Source organism: Larus michahellis, chromosome 24 (genome assembly GCF_964199755.1).
Source record: "Larus michahellis chromosome 24, bLarMic1.1, whole genome shotgun sequence".
NCBI lineage: Eukaryota > Metazoa > Chordata > Aves > Charadriiformes > Laridae > Larus > Larus michahellis.
Window position 1 is genome coordinate 2,336,785 of NC_133919.1, and position 13,550 is coordinate 2,350,334.

The 13,550-nt window shown below is 67.6% G+C and overlaps 2 protein-coding genes across 4 annotated transcripts; both read left to right on the forward strand.

Moving 5' to 3' along the window:
• Window positions 1–51: 51 nt before the first annotated feature.
• TAGLN2 (transgelin 2) lies at window positions 52–3,677 on the forward strand. Its single transcript, XM_074566700.1, has 5 exons — window positions 52–191; window positions 2,403–2,607; window positions 2,694–2,868; window positions 2,944–3,046; window positions 3,136–3,677. The coding sequence occupies exons 2-5, from the start codon at window positions 2,428–2,430 to the stop codon at window positions 3,275–3,277; spliced, it is 600 nt and encodes a 199-aa protein (XP_074422801.1). The 5' UTR covers window positions 52–191; window positions 2,403–2,427; the 3' UTR covers window positions 3,278–3,677.
• Window positions 3,678–4,350: 673 nt separating this feature from the next.
• CFAP45 (cilia and flagella associated protein 45) lies at window positions 4,351–12,736 on the forward strand. Of its 3 annotated transcripts, none has more exons than XM_074566635.1 (11): window positions 4,351–4,545; window positions 7,251–7,387; window positions 9,306–9,447; window positions 9,920–10,090; window positions 10,327–10,505; window positions 10,725–10,854; window positions 11,100–11,246; window positions 11,336–11,449; window positions 11,705–11,898; window positions 12,133–12,357; window positions 12,556–12,736. In XM_074566635.1, the coding sequence occupies exons 1-11, from the start codon at window positions 4,408–4,410 to the stop codon at window positions 12,677–12,679; spliced, it is 1,701 nt and encodes a 566-aa protein (XP_074422736.1). In that variant the 5' UTR covers window positions 4,351–4,407; the 3' UTR covers window positions 12,680–12,736. The 3 variants fall into 3 exon arrangements, with proteins under 3 accessions (XP_074422736.1, XP_074422738.1, XP_074422737.1); XM_074566637.1 differs by lacking the exon at window positions 4,351–4,545 and adding an exon at window positions 4,972–5,923; XM_074566636.1 differs by lacking the exon at window positions 4,351–4,545 and adding an exon at window positions 8,303–8,352 and having other exon boundaries at window positions 7,328–7,387; window positions 10,600–10,854.
• The last annotated feature ends 814 nt before the right edge of the window (window positions 12,737–13,550 follow it).

Genomic DNA, 13,550 nt, shown 5'->3' on the forward strand with positions numbered 1-13,550 from the left:
CCCGCGGGGCCGGGCGGGGCGGGGCCGCCCCCGGGGCGCGGTGGTGGCGGGGCTGCCCCGGCCCCGGCCCGGCGGACCCGCCCCGGGAGCGGGCGGTACCGGGCCGCCCCCGGCCGCGCTGACATCAGCCGTGAAAAGGGCGCGGGCGGCGGCATCCGCCACTTGCCGCACCGGGACCGCGGGACCCGCAGGTAGCGGGGGCGGGGGGGGGCGGGGGGGACACACACCGGGTACCGGGCAGCGCCCACGGGCACCGGGCGGCAGGTGGGGACCGGGGAGCGGGATGGAGATGGGCACCGAGGTGGGACCCTGCCCTAAAATGGCCGGGACGGCGTTGCCCCCGGGGGCCCGGAGCGGGACCGGTGACACCCCCCCGCACCCCCCCCCCGCGCCGGCGTAACGGCTCCTGGCAGGGCCGGGCGCGGCGCCCGCGGAGCCGCCGGGACACGCGGCCGCGCCCGGGAAGCGGGACCCGGGTGCGGCTTCCGGCCCCGCCGCCCCGGGGGTGTCCGTCCCCGTCGTCCCCCTCCCCGCTGCCGCCGCCGCCCCTCCGAGCTGGCACAGCGACCCGGCCGAGCCCCGCTCCCCTCCCCGCCGGCCCCGTGTCCCAACCGAGCTGGGTCCGGGTCCCCTCCCCGGTGCCCCCCCCGCCCCCCCGGTGCCGGCGGGATCCGCAGGGTGGCCCTGTCCCCTATGGTCGCCTCCCCGCAGACCCCTGGGGATCCCAGAACGGCGGGGTCCCAGCCGGGGGTCCCCTCCCCGCCGGCCCCGGGGGTCTACGGGGACCCCGGGGTGGCCGCGCCCTGGGGGCGGTCCCCTCCCTGCTGGCACCGGGGCGGGGGGGGGGGGTGTCCATGGGGTCCCCCAGGGTGGCTTTGTCCCAGCTGCGATGGGGATGGCCCCCTCCCTGCCGGCCCAACGGGGACCCCGGGGTGGCTGCATCCCCACTGGTGTCCCCCCCCGCGGCGCTGCCCCCGGGACGCCTGGCGGATCCCCGGGGTGGCCGTACCCGGCCACGGTCCCCTCCCCGCTGTCCCGGGGGCTGCTATGGGGGTGTGGGGGGGTGTAGGGGAGTTGGGGGGAGGGGGTGTAGCCCCCTCCCGCGGGGTCCCGGCGAGGCTGGGCTGGGCTGGGTCCGGCCCCCCCCCACGCTCCCGGCTGGGCAAGCCCCAGCTGCGCCGGGAAATCAGCCCCGTCTGCACCAATTTCAGCTCCTCTTTGTTTCCCAACCGGTTTGGCCCCCGGCCGGCCGCTCCCCGCGCCCCGGGGGGGGCCGGATCCCTCCCTGCGGGGGCTGCCCGCTCCCCAGCGCTCGCCCCGGCCGGCCCTAGGGTGGCCAGTGGCTTGCGGGGGGATGCTGTGCTAGCCCAGGGGGGGGTTGTGGGGTGGCCGCGGCGCTGAGGCTTCGCACGCCGGCTTCCCCGGGGTGGGTCTCGGAGTTGGTTTTCCTCGTGTCCCGATAAGCCGGGGTGGCTCGTCGTGCCTGCTCCTGGTGACGGGAGCCCCGGGGGTGTGACGGGTCCCAAACCCAGCCTGGTCCCGTGTGTGTCCCCCCCACGGCGTGGGCCGGGCTGCCCCAGGCCGGCAGCTGCCACATGTCCCCAGCTGGGGCGCGGGCACCGGGGCTGGCAGGGGCACCCGCACCCCTGGGGGAGCAGCATGTGCTGCGTGTCCCCCGAGTGCCAGGGGTGCAGGAATGGCACCGGTGGCCATGCACGGCCCAGGGACACTCGTGTGCCCGTCACTGGTGGGCAGAGGGGGTCCAGACCACCCTGGCTCCAGCGCGTCCCCGTAGGCACCTGCACAGCCTCCACCCTCCCCAGTACGGGTGGCACCGGCTCCGATGGCACCTTGGCAAGGGCGGTGCTTGCCCACGGGGCCCGCTGGGTCCGGCTCCCTGCTGGGGGTGGGGGCACCTCTGCCGGTGGCCCTGGGCCCCGCGCTCCCATAGCCGGTCCCGGATCTGGCACCTGGCCCGAGCAAACGGGCGAGCTCTGCAAACAAGCTTCGACCGGCAGCGGGCGCCTGCCAAATCCGCGCCGGGACAGGGATGCTCAGGGCGGGGGGTGCCCCCACCCCCGGCACGGAGGGGCTGCGACGCTGCCCACCCTGCCCAGAGCCAAATCGCCCCCTCGCCCTCGGGTGGGCACGGACCCGGTGCCCGCTGCTGGCCGGCGGGGCAGGAAGCCATCAGGGCAGGGCAGCGGCTGGCACCGGTGATAAGGCTCCGCGCCGGACGTCCAGGCAGCCCCGCCGGGCAGGATGGGGCTGTGCCACGCTGCTGGGGAGCAGCCACCATGCCTGCTGTCCCCTGCTGTCCCCAACGACCGCAGCGCGGGCAGGGGGCTGTGCTGGATTCCTTGGCGCCACCGGAGCCGCTGACGGGGGTCCGATCTCTGCAGACCCCCCCCCTTCCCCGCCGTCAGCATGGCAAACCGGGGACCGTCGTACGGCCTGAGCCGGGAGGTGCAGCAGAAGATCGACCGTCAGTACGACCCGGAGCTGGAGCAGATCCTGGTGCGGTGGATCCTGGCACAGTGCGGCGGCGACGTCGCGCAGCCGGCGCCCGGTAGGGACGGCTTCCAGCAGTGGCTGAAGGACGGCACCGTGAGTACCCCCAGGGCCGGCTGGGGGGGGCAGGGGGGGGGGGTCACCGCGCTGTGCCGCCTGACCCCCGTCTCCGTCCCGGCCAGGTGTTGTGCCGGCTCATCAACAGCCTGCACCCGCGGGGCCAGAGCCCGGTGGCCAAGATCCAGGCGTCCGCCATGGCCTTCAAGCAGATGGAGCAGATCTCGCAGTTCCTGCAGGCGGCCGAGCGTTACGGCATCGCCGCCACCGACATCTTCCAGACCGTCGACCTTTGGGAAGGTGAGTCAGGGTGGGCGCGCGGGGGCCGGGGGCCGCGGGGGGGGGCCGGGGCTGAGCCCGCCTGGGGTCTTGCAGGGAAGAACATGGCGTGCGTGCAGAGGACCCTGATGAACCTGGGCAGCCTGGCGGTGGCCAAGGGCGACGGGCTCTTCGTGGGAGACCCCAACTGGTTCCCCAAGTAGGTGGTGGGTGCCGGTGGGGGGGTGCGTGCAGGGCGGCGGGGGGGGTCCCTCGGGGAGGCTGACGCCCCTCCGCCCGTGCCCGCAGGAAGTCGCAGGAGAACCGGCGCGTCTTCTCGGAGGACAAGCTGAAGGAGGGACAGAGCGTCATCGGGCTGCAGATGGGCACCAACCGGGGCGCCTCGCAGGCCGGCATGACGGGCTACGGCATGCCCCGCCAGATCCTCTGAGCACCCGCACCCCCCCCGGCCCCGGCATGGCCCCCCCCTCCCCCCCCCCCCCCCGGGGGCCGGCCCCCAGACTGCCTTAACCACCCCCACCCCCCCCATCCTTTTCCTGCCGCGGACCAGCCGGGTGCCCCCCACCCAGGCACCCGCCCCCCCACCCCCAGCCAGTATTTCCAGGACCAAAGTCTTTTTTTTTTTTTATTATTATTATTTTGCTGGGCGGGGGGGGGGGGGGGGGGAGCGGGGAGGGGGGGGGTGGAGCTGCACTCCCTCCCCGCTGTGCCCACCCCCCCCCCCACCCTCCCAGTGCCTTGGGGGCCGCAGTGCCCCCCCGCTCCAGCCCCAGCACTGTGCTGGGGGGCAACGGCCCCCCCCCGCGCCTAAATAAACGGCTCTTCTTGTACCCAGGCCTGGGCGGTCATGATGGGGGGGGTCCGGGGGGGGCAGCTCTATGGGGGGGGGCGGCTCCCACCAGGGCAGGGTGAGGGGAGACGCCGGGGGGGGGGGGGCGTGATACAGGGCCCCCCCCCACCCCGGGCCTCGCACCACACCATGGGGGCAGCTGGGCCATGTGGAGGGGCGGGGCTGGGGAGAGGGGGCGTGGCCAAGGCAGAAGGGGCGTGGCCAAGGCAGAAGGGGCGGGGCCATGGTTGTGGGCGGGGGGTGAGATGGGCGGGGTAGTGGCCGCGGGTGGGGCCGCGAGAGTGGGCGGGGCTGAGGTGGTGGAGTCCACGGCTGTGGGTGGGGCTTCGAGGGGGCGTGGCCACGATTGTGGGCGGGGCCGCGGTTGGGGCGGGGCTACGGCGGGTGGAGCAGGGCTGTGGGCAGGGCTATGATGGGGAGGCCGTGGCTGTGGGCGGGGCTGCGTTGGGCGCGGCCATGGCTGTGAGGGGCGGGGCCAATTTGTGGGCGTGGTCGCGGGGGGTGGGTGTGGCTGGAGGGCGTGGCCGGGCGGGGGGACACGTGACACACACCACACACACACACCCCCCTCCGCTGCATGTGACACCCCCTCCCACCGCCCCGCGCGGCCCCGCCCCCGCGCGCGCGGCCGTTGCCAAGGGAGCGCACGGGGCGGGGGGGGGAGAGGGAGGCGTTGCCATGGCGACCGCGTGCGCCGCCGCCGCCGCGGGATGGTGAGAGCGGCCCGTCCCGGCGGCCCGGGCCCGGCGGGACCCCCCCCACCCCGCCGGGCCCCCCCCCCTCACAGCCGGGACCGGCGGAGGGCCCGCAGCCCTGCGGTGGACGAGTCGCTGTTCGGGGAGAGCCGGGTAAGGGGCGCTGCCGGTCCCTCGAGCCGGGGAGGGGGGGGACGGGGGGGTGGGCCGCGACCTCTCCGGAGCCCTCGGGAGGCTCCCGGGGTTCGCACCGCCTCTGCCCCGGGCCTCATCCCACCCGTCACGGAGGCTCTTCACCATGTTCCCTTCATGGTCCTCCTTCTCCGAACCCACTGGGCCGGGGGACGCCGTCGCCAGCCCTCCCCGGGCCCTGCTCCCCCAGGCCCGACGTTCCAGAGGGCACAAAATCCACCACCCCCACCCCTGGAGGTGCCTCTATCCCCCTCCACACCCTGGAGGGTGATTAGTTTAATTAGCGAAGGCGGCTCAGGAGTTGAGACACCCCGGCAGAGGAGAGGAGCCGGCGTTACGGGGCCTGTACGTTAGCTCGGGGTTATTCCCTGTGGGATCGAGTCCTCGGAGCAGGGGCTGGAAGCTTCCAGAGCAGCTGGTTGCCAACATATTTAGCCTTTCATCAGGGAGCGAGGGAATCGGTCCCCTTGGAGACGGCGGCGGAGCCGCAGCCGGGTCTCTGACCTCCTGGCCGGATGCCCCCGGCCGCTGGGAGCGGAGATAAACAACCCGCGGCAGCTCCTTCCCCTCCGCTCCCGTAAGGAAAAGGCTCGTTTCCTCCGCGCTCGTCCCCGCGCTGTCCCCGGCCTCCCGCAGCCTCCGGAGGACGGCATTTTTCCAGGCGAGGTGGCCGGGAAGGCGACGTTTGGGACGTGCTTCTTCCCCCCCACCACCACCACCTCCTTGACGGACTCTCCCCGGGGCGGGTTGGGTTTACGGCCGCGGCCGTTGGCTCTCCCCACCCTCGGTGGCGTCTCCAACGCACATCGAGGTACAAGGGCCGGGCGGAATTTGTCCCATCTCACCCTCGCCGTCTCTTCGGCCGACAAAAGGCGTGACGGAAGGTCGGGGATATCTCCGGGGGTGTCCGCGGCGAGGGGACCACGCTGCCTTCGAGGCACTCGTCCCTCTGCCCGGGGGGGGAGAGAACGTTTGCGGCTGCAATTTCCTCTCCTGGATCTTATCGCCTAGAAACAAATCTGCCCGACGAGACTTGCCAAAACCCCTTGGGTTGTTTTTTTTTTTCAGAAAAGGGAAAGGAAGCGTGTAATGGCGATTACCTCCCCTCCCAGCCGGCGGCCGTGCCCAGGGTTTGGGAGCGGGTCCGTGCGCCTCGGACGCCCCGCAAAGCCGAGCAGCCCCGGGGCAGGTTTACGATCTGTTATCGCGAAGGCCTTCAAGGCAGTTAGATAAAAATGTCGTAACGCTCCTCTGGGTGTTAATTGACTTCCCTGAGATTAATCCCGGTCTAGTCCCAGGAGTTCTCCTGGCTTCGGGGACAACGTGCGAGCTGGTTGAGGTGAATAACACTATTATCTTTGTTTGCGCGGGTGTTTCGGTGCCAAACCCTTTAATTCAACAGCTCGCGCTTGGGGCCCCGCGGTGGCTGGGACGCCGCTCCGGTACCTACCGTGCTGGGCTGCGGCAGAACCTGTGGTTCGGGATCAGCAAACCCACAAAAAGGAAATACGGCGGACCTGTAAAATGGAAATATTGCCGGCAGCAAGTTCCCGGGGAACCGCTCGGCACCCGGCCGGCTGGAGGATTCGCTCCAGCGGTCGCTTAGGGTTTTAAAGCTGAACTAGTAAATAGAAATACAAGGGAAACCACGCATCTGCGTGCGGCTTAGAACAGCTCTCGTGGTTCCCTCACCCGGGGGAGGGTTTGGTGGGACGCCAGCGCCGCGGCTGGGCTCGAGGAAGCCGAACCCGGGGCTGACCTGGGTCTCCTGGCCGGGGAACCATCCCGCTGGGCTGCCGGAGCTTTGCTCCGCAGACGCCGGTGCCTGCTCCCCAAAATGCTCCTTCCCACGGGATTGTCAGCGGCTTGGCCGGGGGTGGACGGGATTCCCGTTCCTGCCTCTCTCAGAGACCCTGCGGCCGGGTCGGAGGCTCCGTGGGGCAGCCCCTCGCATGTTTGGGACATCCTTTGGCTGCTCCCATCCCCTCGGGGGGCTCCCAGCGCCCACCCTGGCCTGGGGGTGAGGAGTGAGGTCCCCAAGTCACCCCCCACCCCCGACCGGGGGACCTTCACTAGGTGGCAGTCTCGGCTCGAGCAAAGGGACTGGCACCAGTGCGGGCTGTACTGGGAGGACTGGTTTCTGCCCAGTGCCGCCTGCCGGTTGATTCTGTGATGGATTCTGTGAATGGCCTGCAAGGCCAGACCTTGAGCCCCAGACCTGGCCCCCCCGCCCCACCACCTCCCCAGGACCCCCCCTGCCAGCCCCCAGCGAGTTTGGGGTTTTTTTTCCCTGGGTCCATGGGGCTCAGCAGGACAGAGGTGCCGGTGGCCACAGGTGAGCGGGGCAGGGCTACCGTCATCTCAAGGTGGCCGAGATGATGCTGGAGCGTCAGCTCGCCCTTTACTTCACATCTGTCTGGGAGACTGACACACAGGTGTTGGTTTTTTTATAGTAAAAAGCCGTGCTCTAGGGATATTTTCGGTTCTCCCCATGTCCCAGAAAACCTTTCCCTTGCCCAGACTTCGCTGGTCTGGGCGGTGCGAGAGGGCGTTTGCCACCCCGAGCTCACGGGTCCTCTTGTGCCCAGGAGCTGGGGGGCAGAAAGACGGGCATGGAGGGGGGATGGTGGTGGGGGATCCGTAGGTAACGCCGTCCTTTCTTGCAGACCTTGCAGCGGTCGCGCTCCGGCAGCCCCCTGGTGATCCTTCGGGATGCGCAGACCGCTCCCAAAGCGTCGCCCGCTGGCGAACGCAAGCCCGAGACCATCCGGCTCATCACCAAGGACTTCATCCGCCACCTCGTGTAAGTCCGGGCCCGGCTGGCGGCTCCCAGGAGCTTTCGGGGCCCCTTTCGCATCTGTCACAGCACCCTCTCGGAGGTTCTCCTGCTGTTTGCCGGGACATCTCCGGGGGGGGGAGGAGGGATGGGCTCCCATCCGCCTGGCTTGGGCAGCGACGGAGCCGGCAAGCGCCGGGCGTTTTACAGAGGCACTGAATCATCACCAGAAGCGCTGAAAAGCGACCTAAAACTTCCGCAGCCAGAAAAGCTCCTTCTGGGACTAACAACAACCCCCCCCCACCCCACCCCAAACCTCGTCACGTAGCAAAGGCTGCCGCCCGCGCTCCGATACCCAAAACCCCCGTGTGGAAAAGGCAGCGGAGCGTCGGGAGCACACCGTTCCTCTGCAGGGATGTTTTATAAGCAAGGCTGAACTGTAAGAACCCCGGCCCTAATTACTACGCTCGTTAAAAGCCTGCAGCACATAGACGAGAATAGGGCCATTAGCCCAATTTAACCTCATTTTGACCTCCCTAAATTTTCCTTGTAGTTGCACGCGGGCGCGAGGTTCGTCTTTCGCTTCCTGTTTTGAACCTTCCGCGTAATGCCCTTAACGCCCCGGAAAACGTGCCAGCCGGGGTTGGGGTTTTGAGGGGAGCGAGGAGGCGCGGAGACACCGGTTTCGGGCTTTCGCGGCTGGTTTTATGAGACTCACGTTTTTATTTGACCCAGCGCCCCAAAGCCGAGGGCCAATTTGCAGCCGTGTCCGTCTCACGGCCGCCGCTCCATCCGAAGCCGATGGAAACTGTTTGTGCTGCTTCCATTCCTGAAAATCAGGCCCTAGACATCCCAGGCCGGTCACCCAAACACTGGGAACGACTGGGCCAGTGTATTATTACATTTATTAGTGCCGTTGTGACCATTAGCCATTCTTTAAAGCGTCCTGGAATCCGATGCTGTGATGCGGCTCTCCAGCGATCATTATGCAGGTATCTGTTCATATTCACGAGGGTGGATGAAAGGTGACACACAATAATAATGAGTAAATTCTTAGTCCCGAACATCTTCAAAGTGCTCTATGCATTTGGTTAATACACGCTTCTACGCCACACGCGTCACCATGGTATCTGAGTAATACCAAGAGTAATTAACTCCTTACAGGAGTTACAGGCTGCTCCTGGAAAACAGCCCCGTGTTATTATCCGCATTTTTACAAGTGGGGAAATGGGGGCACCGAGAGCTTCGGTGATTTCCTCTAAGCCACAGGGTTGAGTCACGGGCAGGAGTCGGTGGCTCCGCAGTGGCCAGGGTGGCAGCGGGAGGGAACGTTCCGCGCTCCTTTGTCCGGGCAGCTCCGTGTTTCCTCACCTCATGCCCGCTGGATTCCCAGGGCGAGCAGAGCCGAAGCCGAACTGTGCGGATCTGGAGCCCGAGCGGGCTGGGTGTCATTAAACAGAACGAGAAAGCAGCTTCTGCTCCCCGGAATCTGGCCGCAGGAGCAGCGACAGTCAGTCTGGGGGGGAGGAAACGGGACGAGCTGCGTGTCCCGCTGGAAAAAGGTCAAGGCAGTGGTCAAAATTTTCCCAAACAAGGTCCGGGAAAGTCACGTGGGATTGAAATGCTTTCGGCATTTTATTTATTGGAGCTGACTGGGAATGTTTGGGGGGTTTTCCCAGGAGGGTCCTGACCACCCCGCCGAGCATCCCGTCATCCCCCCGCATGCATCACAGCGCGGACACGCTTTCACGGCGCTTTCTCTTTCGTCCTCCCCCCACTTGGGTCCCCCCTCCGGCCCCGGTGCTTCCTGCATTGCTCCGGGGTGACTCCGGGGTGACTCCGGGGCTCCTGGGCAGCCCCGGCAGGTCCCACGTCCCTGCGGAGAAGAGACTGGGGAGCTGTTGGAGGCTCGGTGCCGCTCACTTCTTTCTCTCCCTGTGCCCAGCGTCCCCGCGGAGAACCCAGCAGCCTCCCTCGTTATGGGGCAGGAGGATTTCCAGCGCATCAAAGCGGCAGCCCGAGTCCTGACCAAGGAGGAGCGCGAGGCCAAGCTGGCAGCCCTCAAAGCGGAGAAGGAAGCCGCTCTCGTAGGCATTTTTTCCCCCCTTGTCCCGTCTTTCCCCGCTCACTGGCAGCTCCCGGGCCGTGGGTGGAGGTGGGTGAGCCCGGGGAGAGCTATCCTTGTGGGTCAGAGATGCTCCAGCTCCGGGGGCGACCACCTTCCTCCCTTTTTCGCCCCCGTTTTGCTGTGCCCGTCGCTGCCAGGGCAAGGAGGCAGCTCAGCCGGGTGTCTTCTCCCGTCCCCGTCGCAGAAAGGGTTGTGCAGGATCCCTGGGTTTGCCCGCTCCATGGCTGGGGAAGGAATCCCACCCTGGCTTCCCCCCCTCCCCAGCCCACGGTGAGCCATGACGAAGCTCCCGTGCTGTGTTCCCGCCGCCCCTTCCCAAGGGAGCGGGGTGTCTGAGCCGGGGCTGTGGGGAGGGCTGGAGGAGCCGGCCGTGCCCCTGGATCTCCCCGGGGAGGGCGTCCGGCTCTCAGCAACCCTGCCCGATCCCGCAGGAGGCCGTGAGCGAGCGCAAGAGCGCGGCCAAGGAAAAGGCCGCGCTGCAGCAGCAGACGGGGAAGCTGAGCGAGCTGGAGGAGGAGGCGCGGGAGCGAGCCCAGAACCTGCTGCAGCGGGCCAACAGGATGCGCATGGAGCAGGAGGACGAGATCAAGGAATTCAGCGAGGTAGGGAGAGGACGGCGGCTCCCCGGCATCACCCGGCACCGCAGGACCGAGCTGCTCGCTCCGACGGGCCGCCGTGAGCTCCCGTGAGATTAACCGAGCCACTCTAGACCCAAACCCTCTTCTACTTGCAACTCAGGATCTTCCTCTCCTTCCCTTTTCCCCCCCGTCCGTGTGCCTGTCCCTGCTGCCGCTGCCCCGTCTGGCTCGGAGACCAGGGAGACCTGTTGTCCCCGCAGCTGATCCTTGGCGCCAAGTGCCACATGATCCGGGACACGCAGCTCCTGGAGAAGCAGCTCATCGCGAAAGAGCTGGAGGAAGAAGAGAAGCGCTTGGCCACCATGATGGAGGTGGAGAGGAAAAAGGCCGAAGAGATGCGGGAGGAGCTGGAGCGCAGGAGGAGGCAGGAGCTGATCAGGTTTGCAGAAGGCTCCCTTTTCCCCCCAGAGGCATCCCGTCCTCTTCCCAGACTTTGTGCCGGAGCTGGGATAACTCCCGGCTTCATACCGCAGCATCTCTCCCAGTCACCGCCGCTGGGCCGGGCAGCACGAGGCAGCGGACGGATGTCTCTGCTGGAATTTCTGCTTCTGGGAGTGGGACGGAGCCGGAGGGAACGCTTCCGCTCTCTTCTTTGCAGAGGGAGGCAGGAGATCGTGAAGCAGATGGAGCAGAACGCGGAGGAGCGGGCTGTGAGAGCCGAGCAGCGGGACCAGGAGGCTCAGGAGATGCTGGCGTACCTGGAGAAGCTGAAGATGGAGGACCTGAAGGTGCCACCAGTGACCCGCTGGGGAGCAGGAGGGGGGACAGAGTTAGATTTTCACCTTCTTGGAAGGGTGACCCAGCGCTGGGTTAAACCAGACTTGATGTGTGGAGCCAACAGGCGGCAGGATTAAAGCTCTGGTCTCTTGGGGAAGTTGGGGCATCCTCGGGAAGTTGAGGCATCCTCAGAAAGTGCTGCCGTGCCCTGGGGAAGGCAGACCTGGAGGAGCTCGGACCCTCCGCATCGTTTCAGGACTTGGAGCGGAAACAGGAGCAGCAGAAGAAAATCCAGGCTGAGATTAAACGCGTCAATGACGAGAACCAGAGGCTGAAGGAGGAGCAGCGGGAGCAGGAGAGGCTGGCGGACGAGCGGGTGCTCGAGTACCAGAGGCAGAAAATGGTAAGAGGACGGCGTGTGACCCTGGCGCGGGCCCAGCGGTGGCAGCAGAGGTGCCGCCGGAGCTGCCGCGCCGCTCTCGTCCCACGCAGGAGCGGGAGGCCGAGTTTGAAGCTGAGCAGGAGAGAATCCGTCGGGAGAAGGAGAAGGAGATGGCGCGCTTGAGGGCCATGCAAGAGAGGGCCCAGGACCACCAGGCAGAGCAGGTGAGCGGCTGACGAGCCCCGGGCTCGCTCGCCACCTTCCCCGTCACCCCCCCAGCGCATCGGAAGCTCCCCTGGATGTGGTGGGTCTGGACCAGCGCCTGGAGCCGGGTGAGGTCCCCCAGCAGCGCTGGCCGTGGCGCTGGGGCAGAACCACCGGCAAGCTCTTCCACGCCTCCCCCCCGGCTGCGGGAAGCCCTCCGTGTGCCCTCCAGCGTCACCAATGTGTCCCCCCCGGCCCCCATCGTGCTTTGGCAGGACGCGCTGAGGGCCAAGCGCAGCCAGGAGGCTGCCGAGCGAGAATGGCGGCGCAAAGAGAAGGAGGCGGCGCGGCGCAAAGCCGAGTCGGAGCAGATGCTGAAGCGGAGCCGGCTGGAGCAGATGGCCCAGCGGGAGCACGGCATGGCCGTGCAGGTGCAGCAGGACCGACACGAGTTCGAGAGGATCCTCAGGTGAAAGGGGGGACGACGACGGTGCTGGGAGCTCGCCGGAGAGATGGAGGGACCCTGCCCTGCGAAACGGGGCTGAGAGATGGGTGACACGGTGGCAGGGGGGCTACCGTGGGGGCTCCCGGTGACAAGTTGGCATAATCGGCGGCTCCGGTGCTGGCCGAAGCCCCCGTGGGTGGGTTATCGGCACCTACAGGGGCTGGAGCCCCCTTTCGCCTGCCCCCGTCCCTCCGGCAGGGTCCAGCAGGAGCAGATGGAGAAGGAGAAGGCGGAGGAGGCGCGGAGGGCAGGTCGGCAGCTCGCCCACGCCAACGACGTCCGGCGCCAGATGCGGGAGCGTCAGCAGCAGCTGGCGCGGGAGCGGGTGGCCGCCTTCGAGGAGTGCCGGCGGCTGGAGGAGGAGGCTCGCCAGCGCAGCCAACGCATCGCCCAGTTCAAGCAGCAGAAGATGCGGGAGCTCAGGTGACGCGCTGCCGCTGGCCGCGTGCATCCCCGGCCTCCCGCGCGTCCCTCCTGCCTTCCCACCGTCTCCTGGCCCCTGGGCCGCCTCACGGGTTCTTTGGCGTCCTCATCCGACAGGATCCGCTCCGGGGGGGGCTAAAGCTCAGCTCCGGCGTAGCGCGGGGTGCCTGATGAGGTTTTTTTGTTTCCCCTCCGCAGAGCCTCCGGCATCCCCGAGAGATACTGTGCCCAGGTGGAGCGGAGGGCCCTGCACCGAGCGAGCGCAGCCCCCGGCCAGGCTCAGCCCCACCAGGATCAGAGCTCCGGCTCCCCGGTGACTTAGGGCTTTGCGTGTTCTTAGGCTGAGTTTTCTACTAACAGAGATGTTTTATGGAGCTGATGGTGTCTTTCATCCTTCTCTTCTTTCGGATTTGCGGGCCAGGAGCTGCCCCTTGAGGCTGGGGTAGCCCCAAGGTTCGTCATCCGACCTCCCCGGGACACAGACCACCCCTTGCCCGTCTCCTCCGGGAGAGAGATGTCCGAGGTGGCCCTCGTCCTTGGAGGGGCCAGGAGTGTCTCCAAGCCCTCGGCACAGCTCGGTGTCACCACCGAAGCAGCTCAGGTGTTCCCAGCCTGCGGGGGGGGGGGAGCTCAGGTAGGGTCCCCATGAGCCGGGCGGGCTCTTCTCCGCACACACATCAAGCCCTGGCAGTGCCACCTTCTCACCGAGGTGTCACCTCCGGGCCCTGCGGGCAGCGGCCTTCTTTCAGCGGCAAAGCCAAAAAGACGGGAGCATGATGCAAACATTCAAAATCCATTTGGGATAGGGACTGGCAGCTTCAGAGGGACGGGATCCCATGGGAGTGGCTCTGATTAATTGTCAGAGCAGCTGAAAAATAAGGAGAGCCGGCAAAGGCGCGACTGCCCAGGGCAGGGGGGGACGGCTCGGAGGACTCTGCCGGGAGCCCTGAGCTGGGAAAATCGGGAGGACGAAACGCCGCAGCCTCTCGTTATCTCCTCCCTGTCTCTTCTCCAGCCGCTGCGTGTCCCCATGTGGTGACGGAGCCAGGCGCCGCGGTGCCCTCCCTTTCGGGGCAGGGGCTGAAGGGCCACCTGAGAGCCGACCCCGTGCAAGCCCTGATGGCCACTGAGCCCTCGGCGACCCCTCGGCACCCGTGGCCAGCCCAGAAAGCATCCCCGGTGCCCAACACCGG